The sequence below is a fragment of the Hemicordylus capensis genome, chromosome 1 (assembly GCF_027244095.1).
Source record: "Hemicordylus capensis ecotype Gifberg chromosome 1, rHemCap1.1.pri, whole genome shotgun sequence".
In the NCBI taxonomy this organism is placed as follows: domain Eukaryota; kingdom Metazoa; phylum Chordata; class Lepidosauria; order Squamata; family Cordylidae; genus Hemicordylus; species Hemicordylus capensis.
This window is the reverse complement of record NC_069657.1, coordinates 364,881,034-364,897,774: the sequence shown is the minus strand read 5'-3', so window position 1 is coordinate 364,897,774 and position 16,741 is coordinate 364,881,034. Positions and strand designations below refer to the sequence as shown.

Genomic DNA, 16,741 nt, shown 5'->3' with positions numbered 1-16,741 from the left:
AATGTAGTTGCATGCTAGACAGCCATTGGGAATTATGGCTGTTCATTTCACAACTGTATTTGCTTAATTTTTGCACTTGCCCAGAGTATTATTGCTCAACTGTGTACACATTCCATGTGCCATTATCTCTAGGGGCCAGTATCTCCAGGTACAGATATATGTAAACTGCTGAGGTCCTAAAGAGCTTCTTCGTCCTTGAAAACACCAAGCTACTTTATATGAAGAGCCTTTCAACTACATTGCAAACACCAGATAAAGTTTTTGACATTCCAATTTGTACATCTCAGACATAATGCATATTGTACCCATAAGGATGACTGACCATGCACAGGAGAATTCTTTCATCTTTTTTTTTTTTTTTTTTTTGTATTTTAACAAGACTTCTTAAAGCCAATTTGATGCAGTAAACGCATTACTCTCGTGCAGATCTGGGCAGACAAAACTCAGAGCTTGTGAGGCTTGTGGTCAGAGGGTTTTATGTTCCCCAGGGCAGATCTTCTGGAGCCTCAGTTTGGCTCCCTGGAACCCAAAGTCTTCAAAGTCTGAAGACCAAAGTCTTCAGCTATAAAGCACTCCTAAACTACAGTCAGGGCTGGGCTCCTCTCTCAACCATCAAGATCCAAGACCTCAGTGTACCTGAAGGAGGGTGCCAAATGCTGCTCCTCTTGCACACACCCACTGCCAAATGCCAGCACTACTCCCTCGCACGCATGGGCACACACACTCACTTCCTCCTCTGCAGCAGCAATACCCAACGTGCTGTGTGCTCTCCTCCTCTACTTCCTTGTTTTGATGCCACTGGACTGCTAGTGAAAAAGGAGAAGAAGTGGAATGAGGAAAGAAAACCAGAGGCATTCTACAGAGGATCTCCAATAGTCTGCCGCACTTTCCTCATTTCCTCTCCATTTCTTAACCCTTTTCATAACCAGTCTAGTGTGTGAAGAAAGGGGGGGGGGAGAAAACCCAGAGAAGGGGGAGGACCATTCAGAACAGCTTTTTGAAGAGTGATGGTTGTGCCACTGCTTGAATAGCTGCTGCAATGCAGGGGAGGGCACCAGAAGAAGGTGGGTAAGGGGGGCAGAGGGAGGCCTCTTGAAACCTTGCTGCCACCCCAATAATCTGCCATGTGAGGTGACTGGAGCACCTCAACTCACGGAAGGACCACCCTTGGAAATCCTAAAAAGTCTTAAGTGGCTTGGATGCCAACAGCTTCAGCTTTTCCATACATCTGGCAGATGCACTTTCAAACTAAAATTCCCATTAGCTTAGCTGAGGGACACTAAAAAGAAGAGCCAGCAGGCAGGTCCTGCTGTTACATATGTGACCCAATGGAGAAGAACTCCACCCACCCCCCGTAACAGTCAATTGCTGCCAAATTCTCCCAGGAGTCATTTTAATGGGAGCTATTTGCATTGGGCGTATCACAGCCTTAATAACTAGCAGCACCAGCAAAAACACATGATTATTTTCTGGATTTAATTGTATATAAACCACTTTGAGAGGCCTTGACCTGAACAGCAAGTATACAAATAATTTAAAAAACAAACAAAAAAACATTGGACACACAAAGCAGAACATACAGTCAACTTCCTTTGCTAACCTTGTCTTTGAACATGGGGCTCTCCTCTTCTGAGCATGACAGATCTTTTGTTTAGTCCTTATACTACAGTTCATACTAAACCTCCTAGAGATTTTTGGCTAGGCAGCATATAAATGTGATCAACACCACATCTTAGGGATATTCATGGAACAGGTTTGGCCCGTTCAGTTCAAATTCGACTGAATTCGAACTGACCTGGCCTAGTTCCAGGTTCGACCGAACCGGGTCTGGTTGAACCATCAAACTGGACCAAACCAGTCTGCAGGCCTGTTCAAATATACTTGTAAAAGGGAATCCTTGAGGATTCCCCTTTATAAGTAAAGGGGGCATTCCATAATCCTCCCTAAAGGCCGGGCGGGGGGTGGATGCGGGAGAGAAATGGGCCTCTGGAACTTTAGCAGAGGCCTTAGCATAGGCAGCGAAGACATATGAGATGGTGGGGGGAGCACTCCTCCAAGCTCCCCCGCCGCCTTCGATGCCACCTATGCCACAGCCTCTGCTAAAAGGTACAGAGGCCTCTTTCTCAAGGATTCCTCTTCACAAATATACCCGAACCAGCCCACAAACCAGTTCTTAGAACCATGGCCAGTCCAGTTTGAACTCGGTCCGGCCAAACTGGGCCAGCTTGATTTGAACTGGCTCGCACACACCTAAGACCTCTTCTAATGAAATGAAGTATATGCTGTAATCCCACATATCTACTGGGACTACTAATATTCATACACACACACACATGTGTATGTATGTCAAAATTATAACTATGTAAGTACCGTGCTGTGCCTGCACACTGCTTTTATTTTGAAACTGGTGTGGAAAAGCAAGAAAGAGGAATTATCCTGCTATCTGCTTTTCTCTAGTCAACAATTTTATTTATCATATTTTTATACCGCTTGATATGTAAATCTCTACAATAGCTCTCACAAAAGATATATATTTTTCTATATTATATTATATTTACATATTTTTTATTATTATATTTATTATTATATTACATATTTTTACATATTATATTTACATATTTTCTATATTATATTATATTAACATATTATATTTACATATATTTACTGGAACAAAATAGGTTTGCCTTATTTTACATTGTTAATACAGATGTGTTCCTACAACTATATCCCTTTAATTGATTTAACTAAAAACAAAACAAAATCATGCAGAGGAGCACACATTTCAAAGCTTTATAATAATCTACAGGTTGACCCACCTATATCGGGCAGTAGCCATATAGGAAGATGCTGAAAGGCATCATCTCATACTGTGCAGGAGATGGCAATGGTAAACCCCTCCTGTATCCTACCAAAGAAAACCTCATGGCTCTGTGGTCACCAGGAGTCGACATCATCTCAATGGCACAACTTTACTTTACAGGTGGACCACCTTATCCACAGGGGTTCCATTCTACCCTACAGTGAATGGGAATTGTGGGGTTAGGTTCCTGGAGGCAAAAAAGACAGAAATAGGGGCAAAAAAGCAATGTATCATGCTCTCCAGATCCCCAGCAATGCCCCCCACAAAAATCCAATTCAGCCAATTTTTTCATGAACAATCGCAAGAGGGGTTAAATCAAAAAGAGTTACAAACTGGTGGCTGGAAATGACCTTGGAGGTCATATCCAGCCACCTAGGAACCACAGATATGTGGAGTTTAACCCTTTAAAAAAAGCATACTGAGGTCGGATTTCCATTGCCCGACAGCAGATATGCGAAACCGTAGGTGTCAGGACTGCATGTGACGAGGTCCACTTGTATGCTGTTATTTTTCTAGTGAAGAAAGCATAGCAGCTCCTGTTGTCCCTGAAAAAGAGTGAAGCATTTGGACCAAGTCTATACAGTCCCACAAACATTCTATTAAACTTCATCCAAAGAAACTTGCTGCTTCTTCCACAAAGGACCTGGTTACAGTCCTGAGCAATAAACATGGTTTTCTAGATAGTTAAACAATGGACATTTGCCGTCTAATCTGTAGATGATTCTGAATGGAGTGAAGACAGCTTGATAAAGATTCCTTTAAATTCATCTGAGAATCAAATATCTTGATGCCTGTAAGATTCAGTCAAAGCAGCATCTGGAAATGCTCTTTTATTTAAAATGTAAGAACAGAGTTTCTACCTCCTTGTCCTAATTAAAGATCCCTTTGCACATATAACCACAAATGAAGTGGGCTTGACCCTGGTACAATGGATAATTCCATCTGGAGCACATTTATTTCAGCTGATCTGCAGTGCTGCTTTGAACACAGTACTTCCTGTTCTGTGGAAAATATTTGTTGTGAGCTTTATAGATACAATAGAACTCCCTTAAAAATGAAAATACAAAAAGCACACTGGCACTTCAGATACAGGTGGACCTCATTATCCACAGATTTGCGTACGCACAGTCAGAAAAAAGACACCACGGGTTGAGAAGGTGAGCAAGACACAGCTGAGAAGGTGTGCAAGCTTTTCTAAACATCTAGCCTTTTCCCCTTCAAACAAACTAACAGGAAGGGGGGAGATTTTCAGGGCCTGTTTCTCTTTAAGGGGTAGGGGTGTGTGTGTGTGTGTGTGTATTATTTGCTAGGGTTAGAATTTCCCAGGGCTAGGATTTGCTAGGGCTACCAAACTCCAGTGTTTTACTCTGTTGTCCCTGCCTGGAGGGGGTGGAGTTAGCTAGGGCTTGGAGAAGCCCCACATTCCTTTGACTCACATCCCATGTCTCAGTTGGAAGGCTACTCTACATAAGAGCTGAAGGCCCGAGAGCATAGTGACCAGGGATAGCAAACAGGACGTAGGGGTTTTGCAGCAGTTTAGCAGGAAGTGTGCATGGGAGCCTTGAACAAGCCCCTGCGATCACAAGGAGCCTGGTGGAGAAGAGAACGCAAGTACAAATCCCTCCCTCGTATCTCTCATATTCTTGGGAAAGGCTGTTTGGACAGATAAATAGCTGACCATTACAGCAGAGACCTATCCTTCTAATAAACTATCTAATAAACAGATAATAAACTACTTCTAATAAACTATTTCTAAATACTGTAAACAGCCAACACAAACAGTATGAAGAAAGAAAGTCAGCAGGGGAAGGGGCACTTCCCATTGTATTGCACAGAGTGCCACATGTATGACTATTTGCCCCATGGGCAGAAGTCATGGGTGTGTGCTCAGTGCAAGGAGCTCCTGGCCCTCAGGGAACAAATTCGTTCTCTTGAGACCAAGGTGGCGGATCTGGAGAAGTTCAGAGAGACAGAGAGGCATGTGGACAAGACCTTCAGGGATGTGATAGAGGCATCCCACTCCAGGGCTGGTAGCTCCTCTGCTGCCAGGGAGAATGAAGGTCTTGGGCAAGGAGGACACTGGTCTGAGGAAGAGGGAAATGCTCCTTTAGAAGGGACCCCCCTTCCATGGATGATGAACCCATATCCTCTCGCACAGGGGATACTCCTCTGGGGAGGTGGGGGCCTCCTTGTAGTGGGTGATTCGATCATTAGAGGTATAGAGAGATGAGTTTGTGATCCGCGTGTTGACTGCACAGTGACTTGCCTGACTGGTGCGAAGGTTGCGGACATATCGCAGCATCTAGACAGGCTCTTAGGCAGTGCTAGGGAGGAAACAGCTGTCGTGGTGCACGTTGGCACCAATGATGTGGAGAAATGTAGTCGGGAGGTCCTGGAAGCCAAATTTAGGCAGATAGGTAGCATTTTGAAGTCCAGGACCCCCAAGCAGGATTCTCAGAAATGCTACCTGTTCCATGCACAGGTACAGTGAGACAGGCAGAGCTGAGGAGTTTCAATATGTGGATGAGACGCTGTTGCTGGGAGGAGGAGTTTAGATTTGTTAGGCACTGGGACACATTTTGGGGCAAGCAAGGCCTGTACAAAAGGGACGGGCTGCACTTGAACCAAGATGGAACCAGACTGCTGGCGATTAAAATCAAAAAACTTGCAGAGCAGCTTTTAAAATTACGCCTAGGGAACAGCCAATGGGAGCTGAGAAGTATCCCATTTGGCAAAAGCCATCTCTTAAAATGTGCAGGTGCAAAGGATTCAGATAAAAGAGAAGGGGACAGAGAAGAACCTCATAAAGAGCAGACGGGAACCTGTGCCAGCAGGTCAAAGAGTCATAAGAATAGCACACATCAGGTGAGAGTATAGGTGCTTGTATGCCAATGCCAGAAGCCTCCAAGCCAAGATGGGTGAGCTGGAGTGCTTGGTTGCTAATGCAGAAATAGATACGTATAGTGGGCATAACATAAACATGGTGTAACAGTGAGAACCAGTGGGACACTGTTATCCCTGGGTATAAACTCTATAGAAAGGACAGGGAGCGGCACCTTGGAGGAGGGGTAGCACTGTATGTTAAAGGAGGGATAGAATCTAACAAGCTAGAAAACCTAGGTGGACTGGAGTCCTCCAGAGAAACCCTGTAGGTGACAATACAAGGCCTGAAAAGGAACGTGCTACTGGAGATGTGCTATCGCCCTCCGGATCAAAATGCTGACAGTGACTGGGAGTTGCAGGAGGAAATCAGGGAAGCATCAAGGAGAGGCAGGGCTGTAATTATGAGTGACTTCAATTATCCACACATAGACTGGGTAAATTCACAGTCAGGTCAGGACAAAGAAGTCAAATTTCTAGATATGCTAAAAGACTGTGCCCTAGAACAGTTGGTCTTGGAACCAAGCAGAGAGAAGGCAACCTTGGACCTAATTCTGAGTGGCACCCAGGACTTGCTGCGTGATGTCAGTGTCATCGATCCTTTAGGGAACAGTGAACATAGTGCCATCAAATTCAGCATACATGCGGGGAGAGAATCACCAAGGACATCTAACACGGACATTTTGAATTTCAGAAGAGGAAACTTCTCCAAAATGAGGAGTATGGTGAAAAGAAAGCTGAAAGGGAAAATCAGAAGAGTCACTTCGCTCCAGAATGCATAGAGTTTACTCAAAACCACAATACTAGAAGCCCAGTTAGATAGTATACCCAAAAGGAGGAAAGGTACCACTAAGTCCAGGAGGATGCCAGCATGGCTAATAGGTACCATCAAAGAAGCTATAAAAGGGAAGAAGACTTCCTTCCGAAATTGGAAGGCCTGTCCAAACGAAGAGAACAGAAAGGAACACAAACTCTGGCAAAAGAAATGCAAGGTGACAATAAGGGAGGAAAAAAGAACGAGGAACATTTAGCCAAAAGTATCAAGGGGGATAACAAAAAACTTCTTTAAATACATCAGAAGCAAGAAACCTGCCAGGGAGGTGGTTGGACCATTAGACAATGAAGGAGTGAAAGGGATTATTGAGGAGGATATGGAGGTTGCAGAGAAGCTCAATGAGTTCTTTGCGTCTGTCTTCACAGCAGAGGATACTGAGTATATACCTGTTCCTGAACCAGGCTCTTTAGGGATGGAAGCTAGAGAGCTGAGTCAGATAGAAGTGACAAGAGATGATGTTCTAAACTGTCTGGAAAAACTGAAAGCTAACAAATCACCAGGGCCGGATGGCAACCATCCACGAGTCCTCAAAGAACTCAAATTTGACATTGCCGACCTCCTTGCTAAAATATTTAACTTATCCCTGAAATCGGACTCTGTACCAGAGGACTGGAGAGTAGCAAATGTAACCCCGATTTTCAAAAAGGGGTCCAGGGGCGATCTGGGAAATTACAGGCTTGTTAGCCTAACGTCCATTCCAGGCAAATTGATGGAAAGCATCCTCAAGGATAAAATTGTAAAGCACCTAGAAGAATAGGCCCTGCTGGGAGTGAGCCAGCATGGCTTCTGCAAAGGGAAATCTTGCCTCACAAACCTTTTGGAGTTCTTTGAGAGTGTCAACAAGTGTGTGGTTCAAGGTGATCCAGTTGACATAGCATACCTGGACTTCCAAAAAGCTTTTGATAAAGTTCCTCATCAAAGACTCCCGAGGAAACTTAGCAGTCATGGGATAATGGGACAAGTACATGTGTGGATTGCTAACTGGTTGAAAGACAAGAAACAGAGGGTAGGTATAAATGGAGAGTTTTCACAATGGAGGGAAGTAAGAAGTGGGATTCCCCCAGGGATCTGTACTGGGACTGGTGCTTTTTAATTTATTCATTAATGATCTAGAAGCAGGGTTAAGCAGCGAGGTGGCCAATTTGCAGATGATACCAAACTCTTTCGGGTAGTGAAATCCAAAACGGATTGTGAGGAGCTCCAAAAGGATCTCTCCACACTGGGGGAGTGGGTGACAAAATGGCAAATGCGCTTCAACACTTGTTGGCAAGTGTAAAGTGATGCACATTGGAACGAAAAACCCCAACTTCAAGTATACGCTGATGGGATCTGAGCTGTCGGTGACTGACCAGGAGAGGGATCTTGGGGTTGTGGTGGACAGCTTGTTGAAAGTGTCGACTCAATGTGTGCCAGCTGTGAAAAAGGCAAATTCCATGCTAGGGATCATTAGGAAGGGGATTGAAAATAAAATGGCTAATATTATAATGCCCTTATACAAAACTACGGTGCGACCACACTTGGAGTACTGCATACAATTCTGGTCACCACATCTAAAAAAGGATACTGTAGAACTAGGAAAGGTGCAGAAGAGGGCAACCAAGATGATCAGGGGCCTAGAGCACCTTCCTTATGAGGCAAGGCTACAACACCTGGGGCTTTTTAGTTTAGAAGAAAGACGACTGCGGGGAGACATGATAGAGGTCTATAAAATCATGCATGGTGTGGAGAGAGAGAAATTCTTTTCCCTCTCACACAACACTAGAACCAGGGGTCACTCCATGAAATTGATTGCCAGGAGGTCTAGGACCAACAAACGGAAGTACTGTTTCACACAACACATGATCCACTTGTGGAATTCTGCCACAGGATGTGGTGACAGCCAAAAACCTGGATGGCTTTAAGAGGGGTTTGGATAACTTCATGGAGGAGAGGTCTATCAATGGCTACCAGTCGGAGGGCTGTGGGCCACCTCCAGCCTCAAAGGCAGGATGCCTCTGAGTACCAGTTGCAGGGGAGTAACAGCAGGAGAGAGGGCATGCCCTCAACTCCTGCCTGTGGCTTCCAGCAGCATCTGGTGGGCCACTGTGAGAAACAGGATGCTGGACTAGATGGGCCTTGGGCCTGATCCAGCAGGGCTGTTCTTATGTGATGGGCAGAGATGACTGTGGAAGTAATTTCCACCCTTTTTCTTCAATGGATCCACAAAATGGCTCCCATCTTTGTAAAAAATACGGTGGGGGATTAAAAAAACGCCAATTTTTGGTTGATTTAGGGGCACAGCATGCCTCAGGGGGAGCAGCAGAGAATGGTAAAGAGTTCCTCCCCCTGTGAAATTCGGCCAATTTTCTGCCATTTTCAGCTAATTTTTAGCTGACCGGGAACCTAACCCTCACGATCCCATAGGCCCAATGACTCAATATTCATGGTTTCCATATCCGTGGCTACAGCCCAGAAAGGAACCCCCGTGAATATCAAGTGTCTCCTGTACTAACTTGTTCACTGTGGTATGTGTCTTCACAGGTAAAATCCTCCTGTATCACACAGATGCAGGTAGTTAAAATGAAGTGGGGCGGGTTATATTCTATCAGCAAATACATGAAGATATCTATCCTTTATTGATATATTTATTGATATCTCACTTTATTGAGTGAGACTTTCTAATGCTGTTCAGACACACTTGGTTAGTTTAAATTGCCTCTTCATCCTTCCAGAAACTAAGGATGTGCATGAATTGATCTTTGCAATTCAATTTGAGTTTAAATCAAATTAGCCTCATTAGATTTGAACTCGAATATGCTGCCCTTGAATCTGGGTCAATTTGAATCAATTTGGCCAAATTTTTAAGGGCTGGGTGGCACCAAAGCAGATTGGGTGGCAGGGCCCCATGGATGCCAATTTCCACCCAACCCCCAAAGGGCAAAGGGGTGAATTTTTAGGAATGTTTATGTGTTGTAGATTCTCAGTTGTAAAATGATTTCTTCATAGGGCATCCCTTCTTCATATGGAAGCCACACAATTTTTTTTAAGGAATTGTTATGTGTGGCTTCTTGGTTGTGAAATGACTTCTTCATAGGGAATGGCTATGAAGAAGTTATTTCATGACTGGGAATCCACACATAGTGGTGTGAATGTGGATTCTCGGTTGTGAAGTAACTTCTTCATAAAGATTCCCTATGAAGAAGTCGTTTTACAGCCAATAAGTCACACATAAAAATTCCCTCCTGGCACCAACAGCAGAAATTCAGAGTCAATATGGAGATTGCTGGGGACAAAATGGAGGCTCAAATTGCCAAAATGATTCAAGCTCGAATTGAGAGTGATTCAACTCAACATCAAATCTGGTAAGCATCCTCAAGAGTGATTCAATTCTATGTTAAATCACCCAGATTTGAGTCTAATCAATTCAGCCATGAATTGATTCGCACATCCCTACCAGAAACCAGACAATTAAAAGTAGCAAGCAAAGAATGAAATGTGACCAAGTTCAGAGTAAAAATGTAGTCCCATCCATCTTGGGGGGCTGAAGTCTGGACAATACAAAACTGAGATAACAACAAATACTGCTTGGCTTATCACTGCCCAAAGTAACCACTCAAAATGTATGGGACTTAAAAATAGCAAACATTTCTAATACACCTTTGAGGTTCCCCATTTGTGCACTTGTGGCTTCCCTTTTCTTTGACATTAAACAAAATAAACCGACAATTTTTAAAGGCCACATTTAAGCGATGTGCAGGGTGCATAATTGGAATGTGATGAACGTCTGTGCTCCTAATCCTCTATATGAGTGTGAGTGAAACTCACATATAGAATTAGGAGCTGCTGAACACATTATATTCACATTATACTCAAGGCACAAATGACCAGGCTCAAACTATCATACTTTGGACACATGTAAAAACCCAGCTCCCTTGAGAAGTCCATGATGCCAGGAAATATTGAAGAAAAGAGATGAAGAGGATGACCAGCAGCAAGGTGGATGGATTCGATTACAACAGCAATGAATGCACCACTGAGAGACCTTAAAGGCCAAGTTGAAGGCAGATCATCCTGGAGTCTCTCTATCTCTCCCTAGAGTCTCTCTATCTATGTGGTCGCTAAGAGTCGACACCAGCTTGACGGCACTTAATCAATCAAACCATCCATCCTATATGTAGGACATCGGCTGTGGTCATCTTAGGACTAGTATAATCTGAGCAGTCCTTGGGCTGCTTCTTTTCCCCAGTCCTTCCCCCACTTTGGAGTAAACCCCTTCCCCATCCTGACCACCAGTTAAGCATTAACTTAACACCGATGTTAACCATAGTTAATGCTCTTAGCAAAACAGAGTCCCCCTGTTTAGGGAAAGAGATTTAGATTTCAGCCACAAGGAACATGTGTTAGTGTCAACCATACTAACCATAGTAACTTTTAATAGAGTTTAAAGTAACTGAGAAAAGAGCGGAGTGAATTCACTCCAGAGACACCAGTTGGAAAGCAAGATCAAGCAATCCTGCAGTCTGCCTGCTTCCCCAGCATTTCATCTACAATGGATTGTTGTGAAACCACAACAATCCAGCTTTCAGTGGTGAAGTGAAGGTGCTTTAAAGATGTTCAGAGGCACACTCTCCACCTAGCAGACAGAGAAGAAACCTGTCTCAACTATAAAATGTTCAGGCTATAGAAGCTCCTGAAGTAGAAATGTAAACACATTATAAAACTGTTTTTGATAAGAAGATAAGCTGTTGCTGGAATTATTTACTGAAGCCAATTCAATGGTTGCAGCAGTTCCCTTGTTGTATATATCCCAGCTAGTGGACACACTGCTCTAAGTGAAGAACCGAGCAACGAACACACAGTGCTATACCCTGTTAAGAAGACTGTGTTTGCAAGTGATACTAGCAGGTAGCAGGAGATTTATTTCACCAAAACTGTCAACCCAATTGCACTATCGTGTAACATGTTCCTGGTACAGATTATGTCTTCAATTTATATACCAATTTTGTTTGCCTCTTGCAAATTGCTGCAGGAATATCAATTTCTAGATGTGTAAAACTAAGCTTTGAGTATTGCTTATAATAGTTTACATGAATATATGCTTAATCCATTCTCCAGCATCATACAGTCAACAGTGTTTTCCCTCTTTGAAGTGCAGATTCATGAGTACTTGTTCTCTAACTACAACGTAGTAACAAAGTGTAAAAGTAAAGTGTGCCATGGAGTCGGTGTCGACTCCTGGTGACAAAAGAGCCCTGTGGTTGTCTTTGGTAGAATACAGGAGGGGTTTACCATTGCCACCTCCTCCCATGCAGTATGAGATGATGCCTTTCAGCATCTTCCTATATCACTGCTGCCCGATATAAGTGTTTCCCATAGTCTGGGAAACATCCCAGTGGGGATTCGGACCAGCAACTTCTACTCTGTGTTTGTTTTTTTAAAAGCAGGGATAACTGTGGGAAAGTTACGAAGTTGTTGAGTACCTGATTCTCAATTGCTTTCCTATTTTTAGGATCACTAACGATAGAGAGTTGTAGTTCAGCCATCTTTTTCATCTTGCTATCCATGTCAATCTTCTGGATAAGGCTTTTAGTCTGATTTTTAAGCAGTCTGACTGTATCCTCTTTTCCAAGCTTCTTTGCAAAGAGAGAAGCAGAAGCAGAATGTATTGCTGTAACCCAGTTTTCGAGGTCGGTCTGGCTTGTAGCCTAAAAAAAAAAAAAAAAAACACATCAGAAACAAAATGCTAAAATAGAATCTAGCTGACTCCAAAACCAACATCAGACAAGGATAACTGTGTGGGGTCAGCTTAAGCAGAGTCCTCTCATTCTCTCCACCCCATGATTCCTTCATGCATCTTTTTTCTCTCCCCAGGCCTGCAAATGATAAAAGGTTTCTGCTATACTACAGCTTGCTTGAACAGCTGGCAACTGTAATAACTAGCAATGCTTACTCTTTGTCTAAAGAGAAAGAACTTGATATAAAAGATGAAATGTATCAGATGATGCTTAGGGATGGCAATTACATAACCCATTATTAGTTTAATTTTGAAGAACTACACTGAATGGAAGTTGCATGTGAAAGTATTCACAGATCAGGATTCATCTAAATTGTTGCAAAAATGTAAAAACAAAAGCAACTTCACTGAGTATCCAACAGCAGTTTATACATACACCTTACTGCAACACATTCTACAGTACATTTAAGGTCTCTTCAAACAATATGCTTTTCCTACACAGGAACAAGTGTTTTCTGTATAAAGAAAGCTTAACACTATTGAAGCAGACTTTGGTTACATGCAAGCACGCCTGCCCATTATTGCATCCAGAAACAAAAACACTGATAAGAACCCCTGACTAACAACCTGTTTTATGTATTCTTATCATTACTGCTGCCCTAAATTAAACAGCTTGAAGAACTAGCACAGACTCTGGAAATTATATGGAAAGTTTGGTTTGGACTACACATTGTGTGTGAAACACAGCAATGCTGTAAAATGAGCTTGCCCATGTCAAATTTTCTGTAACCCCCCATGATATGTAGAATCAATTATCCCATATTCTGACACCATCACTTAGTGCATTTCTCTAGTCCACCAGTGGCAACTATGATGTAGCACAAAGGAAGTGATGAAGTTATATCACCAGGCAACTTTAGGGGAAGAGTGGAGATTAAATCCACACTGTCAGTGGCATCCTTGTGTCTCAGTGACATGCAGTTTTGCATAAATTTCAGATGAAATTATTAGACAAGTACAACAGACATTTAGCGTCCTACAAGAAATCCAGAAGTGACCAGCAAACAAGATTGCAATTGTTAGTCAATTTATCTGAACAGCATTTTAAAAAAATAAATAAATTGGCTGACATTAGGGAAATTACTTAATCCCACTGAAATTTCAATGGGACAACTTTGAGTAATTTTCCTCCTCATATCAGCCGTTAATGTGTCAATAATTTGCAAATTCATTGTAATAATTTACAAAAGCCACGCATGGGTGACAGACACTATCTTAGAACAAGTATTCTGTTTGCATCTAGGAGAAAGGGGAATGCCTCTTATGTGATGCCATACACTATGATACAGACATTTAATTTGAAATCAAAGCATCTTTTCACAACTATCACTTTATTAACCATATCCAAATTTTCTCAATAAATTAATTAATAGCATGAGTGTTAATCAACCCACTACGATTTCTTTAATCAGTTTACAGCCATACTAGCAAGCTAATGCCTGCTTTTTGCAAGACTAAAGTGAGCTGCACAATATCGCAACGAGCTCACTGCCAGATAAATTACATCATGCATTGTTTGGTGTCTTGGATTCCTAAAGAAGAGGACTGGCTCACATATGAGCTTCTGGAACACCCAGTGTGAAGGCACGCCAGGACACCAGATTTGGAATGCTATTCAGAAGGCACTGTCATCGTTTTGTGATTTAAAGGCATCATGGGCAAAATCTCTTGCAAACTTCATTTAATAAGGAAGAAAAGCAAAACAAGAAGAATACCTGGAATAAGTAGACATCTCCAAAAGAATTGCTGAGGCAGAACACATTCTCCTTCTTGGGGTGTTCTGGACATGACTGCACTATACTGTCTTCTGCAAACAGGGCATATCGAGGTGAGCTGGTGCTCGAGGTAAGCTCCATGGAATTCCTTCCATAAGTCTCATAAAACAGCAAGGTACATCCTTTTCAAAAAGGAAAAGAATAAAAATGAGTTCCTGTGACCCTTTGTGCAGATGGGACTGGGGAAAACCTTACAAATTCAGATTGTTGCAGGAAATATCAGTGCTGCACTAGTGCTTCCCACAGTAAAATCTACCATGAACGAACAACATGCATGTCTTTGGGGCGAAAGGAAAGACTGTGCCGTCGAGTCAGTGTCGACTCCTGGAAACCACGGAGCCATGTGATTTTCTTTGAACATCCCTATAAAAGTTTCTGAAAACCCTGTTCCACTTATTACATCCACACTGGGTATGTTTTCAGTAGGAAGCACTGATGTAACACAACTGTTTCTGGCAACAACCAATATGTGAAGCTGCCCTAGTCTCATCATCATTGGAACTTGCTTCTGGGTAAATGTGTTTGGCATCGAGGCATAAGACAAGCCTCAGCAACAAGGCATGAAAGTGATTGATGTCATCTGGGAGGAGCTCATTTCTTACCCTCAATCAACCATATAAAGATTAGCAAAGGATGTACACGAAGCCAATGCCATAAACCCAGTATGGTACAGTGACTAGAGTGTGATCATAGGACAGGTGTCCTTAGCCTATTCTGCATTTAACCTATGCCACAGAGCCATTGCAAGGATAAAGAGCACTGTAAAGCATTCTGTACAAGGAAAATACAAGAGTTAAACACAAGAGAGTGCAATGAGTCTCCATTAAAATAAGCTGGAGCTTGGGCCAGTTCAGATGAGCACTGGCCAGAACATGTGAGCAGGACAAGGACACGCTGAGAGCACACCCATCATGATATCACAGCAGGACAGCTGGGGCATCGTTTAATAGAATGAGTTGATCTAAATCACCCCTCAAGTGATTAAATGATGCCTCACATCGAGACATCCTGCAGTGATGTCAAGACAGGAGCGCTCTGGACACATCCCCGTCCTGCTCACGCGTGCTGGCAGATGATCATCCAAACAGGCCCCTTGTCATTTATTTCAAACATTATTCATAAAGAACAGCCCAAATATTACAGCAATCACAAAAAAAGCATTTTAATTACTGAGCTATTTCTACCTCTCAAAGACATCTAAGAAACATTAATATTTGCAAATAGGATTAGCAGAAGCTCTGTACTTTTTTTAAATCTTCAAACACTATTCAATAAATATTCACCACAGATTAGTTATGCACTCCCCTTCTTCTACACCACTGAATGTATGTAGTCTGATTTCTTAAAGGTGATGGGTAAACAACATGAAGATTAGCTTCCCCACCCTATTATGAATGCAAGGGATAACATGCTATTGTCATTTAAAAGGAAATATCACGCAAATGCGAAAATGCAGTTGGGACACACTGTGACTGATTGCCCAAAAGGCCCAGATAGTTAGCACGTCATCTCAGACTCAGCCATACAATTGCCAAGAAAACAGACTTCAGCTCTTCTCATGCTGAACAGGGGTACTCAAGAGGTTTGGAGACAAAATGTTTTGGCTCAGAATAAATCTCTCAGTGGACACATACATGTCATCATCCATAGGCAAAGTGTATGCTGGAGAGAAGTCAAGCTCCAACATAAAATAAAATTATAGCACTGCATTTCTATGTTGAATTTTAGAAGTCATTTAGAACACAATTTCAAATGTGTTACAAAAGAGTATGTGCTTGAAACACAATCAATACTTTTGTGATTTTTATTTATTTATTTATTTTCACATGGGAGCTGCAAGATATTTTAGATCAGAAATAAACAGGAGTCACACTTTCTGTCCACAGATGAGACTACACAGGCTTCTTCTGGCTGTCCCCCAGGGCCAGATTACAGCATACATGCTATGATCAGAACGTGGCTGGAATGTAGTACCCCTTGCCCAGATAAATTAATTAGGGAGGACAGATGGGCAGGAAAAACATTCCATGTTAAAGGAATGGTCCTGATGGCCCTTTAAGCACTGCTGGAGTCTCAGGACACCAATCAATCCAGTTTTGACAGGGTTACCAGATGGTTGTAATCTGTCCTGTTATTGATAAACTAAACACAGCTCGAGAGAAGGGACACATACATATACATACACATACAAAACACTCCTTTCAGTTCCTGTGTGTGACTTAAATGCTCTTCATAGATAGGTACATGTTACTAACACACCAACTCACTGATATCTGCATTATAATGTAATGCATTCTAATATAAATATTTACAAACAAGAAGAGTCCTGCAGCAAAATCCACAAGGCTAGAATGTTTTAGCATTAGGAATCATAATATTCAGAGGTAGCATGGGCAGCAACATTTGTGAAGTGATACTGTTTTATGTTTTAACTTTTTGCTGACATTTATTTTAACCAATGTTTTCATTTTTGTTATTATTTGTTTTAACGAATGTTTTAACTTTTCTGTTATTTTTTGTTGTAAACCGCCCAAAGACACAAGTTTTGGGTGGTATAAAAATATGTTAAATAAAATTTAAAAAAAAATTAAAATAATAATAATAATAATAATAATAAT

The 16,741-nt window shown here is 42.1% G+C and overlaps 1 protein-coding gene across 5 annotated transcripts in view; it reads right to left on the bottom strand.

Moving 5' to 3' along the window:
- TIAM2 (TIAM Rac1 associated GEF 2) overlaps positions 1-16,741 on the bottom strand; it is a 243,443-nt gene that overhangs the window by 117,294 nt on the left and 109,408 nt on the right. For all 5 annotated transcript variants that reach the window (XM_053293460.1, XM_053293483.1, XM_053293477.1 and 2 more), the window contains 2 exons: positions 14,064-14,245; positions 12,035-12,259 (listed from right to left, as the gene is read on the bottom strand). In XM_053293460.1, the coding sequence (XP_053149435.1) occupies positions 12,035-12,259; positions 14,064-14,245 (407 nt within the window). The remainder of the gene's footprint in view (positions 1-12,034; positions 12,260-14,063; positions 14,246-16,741) is intronic.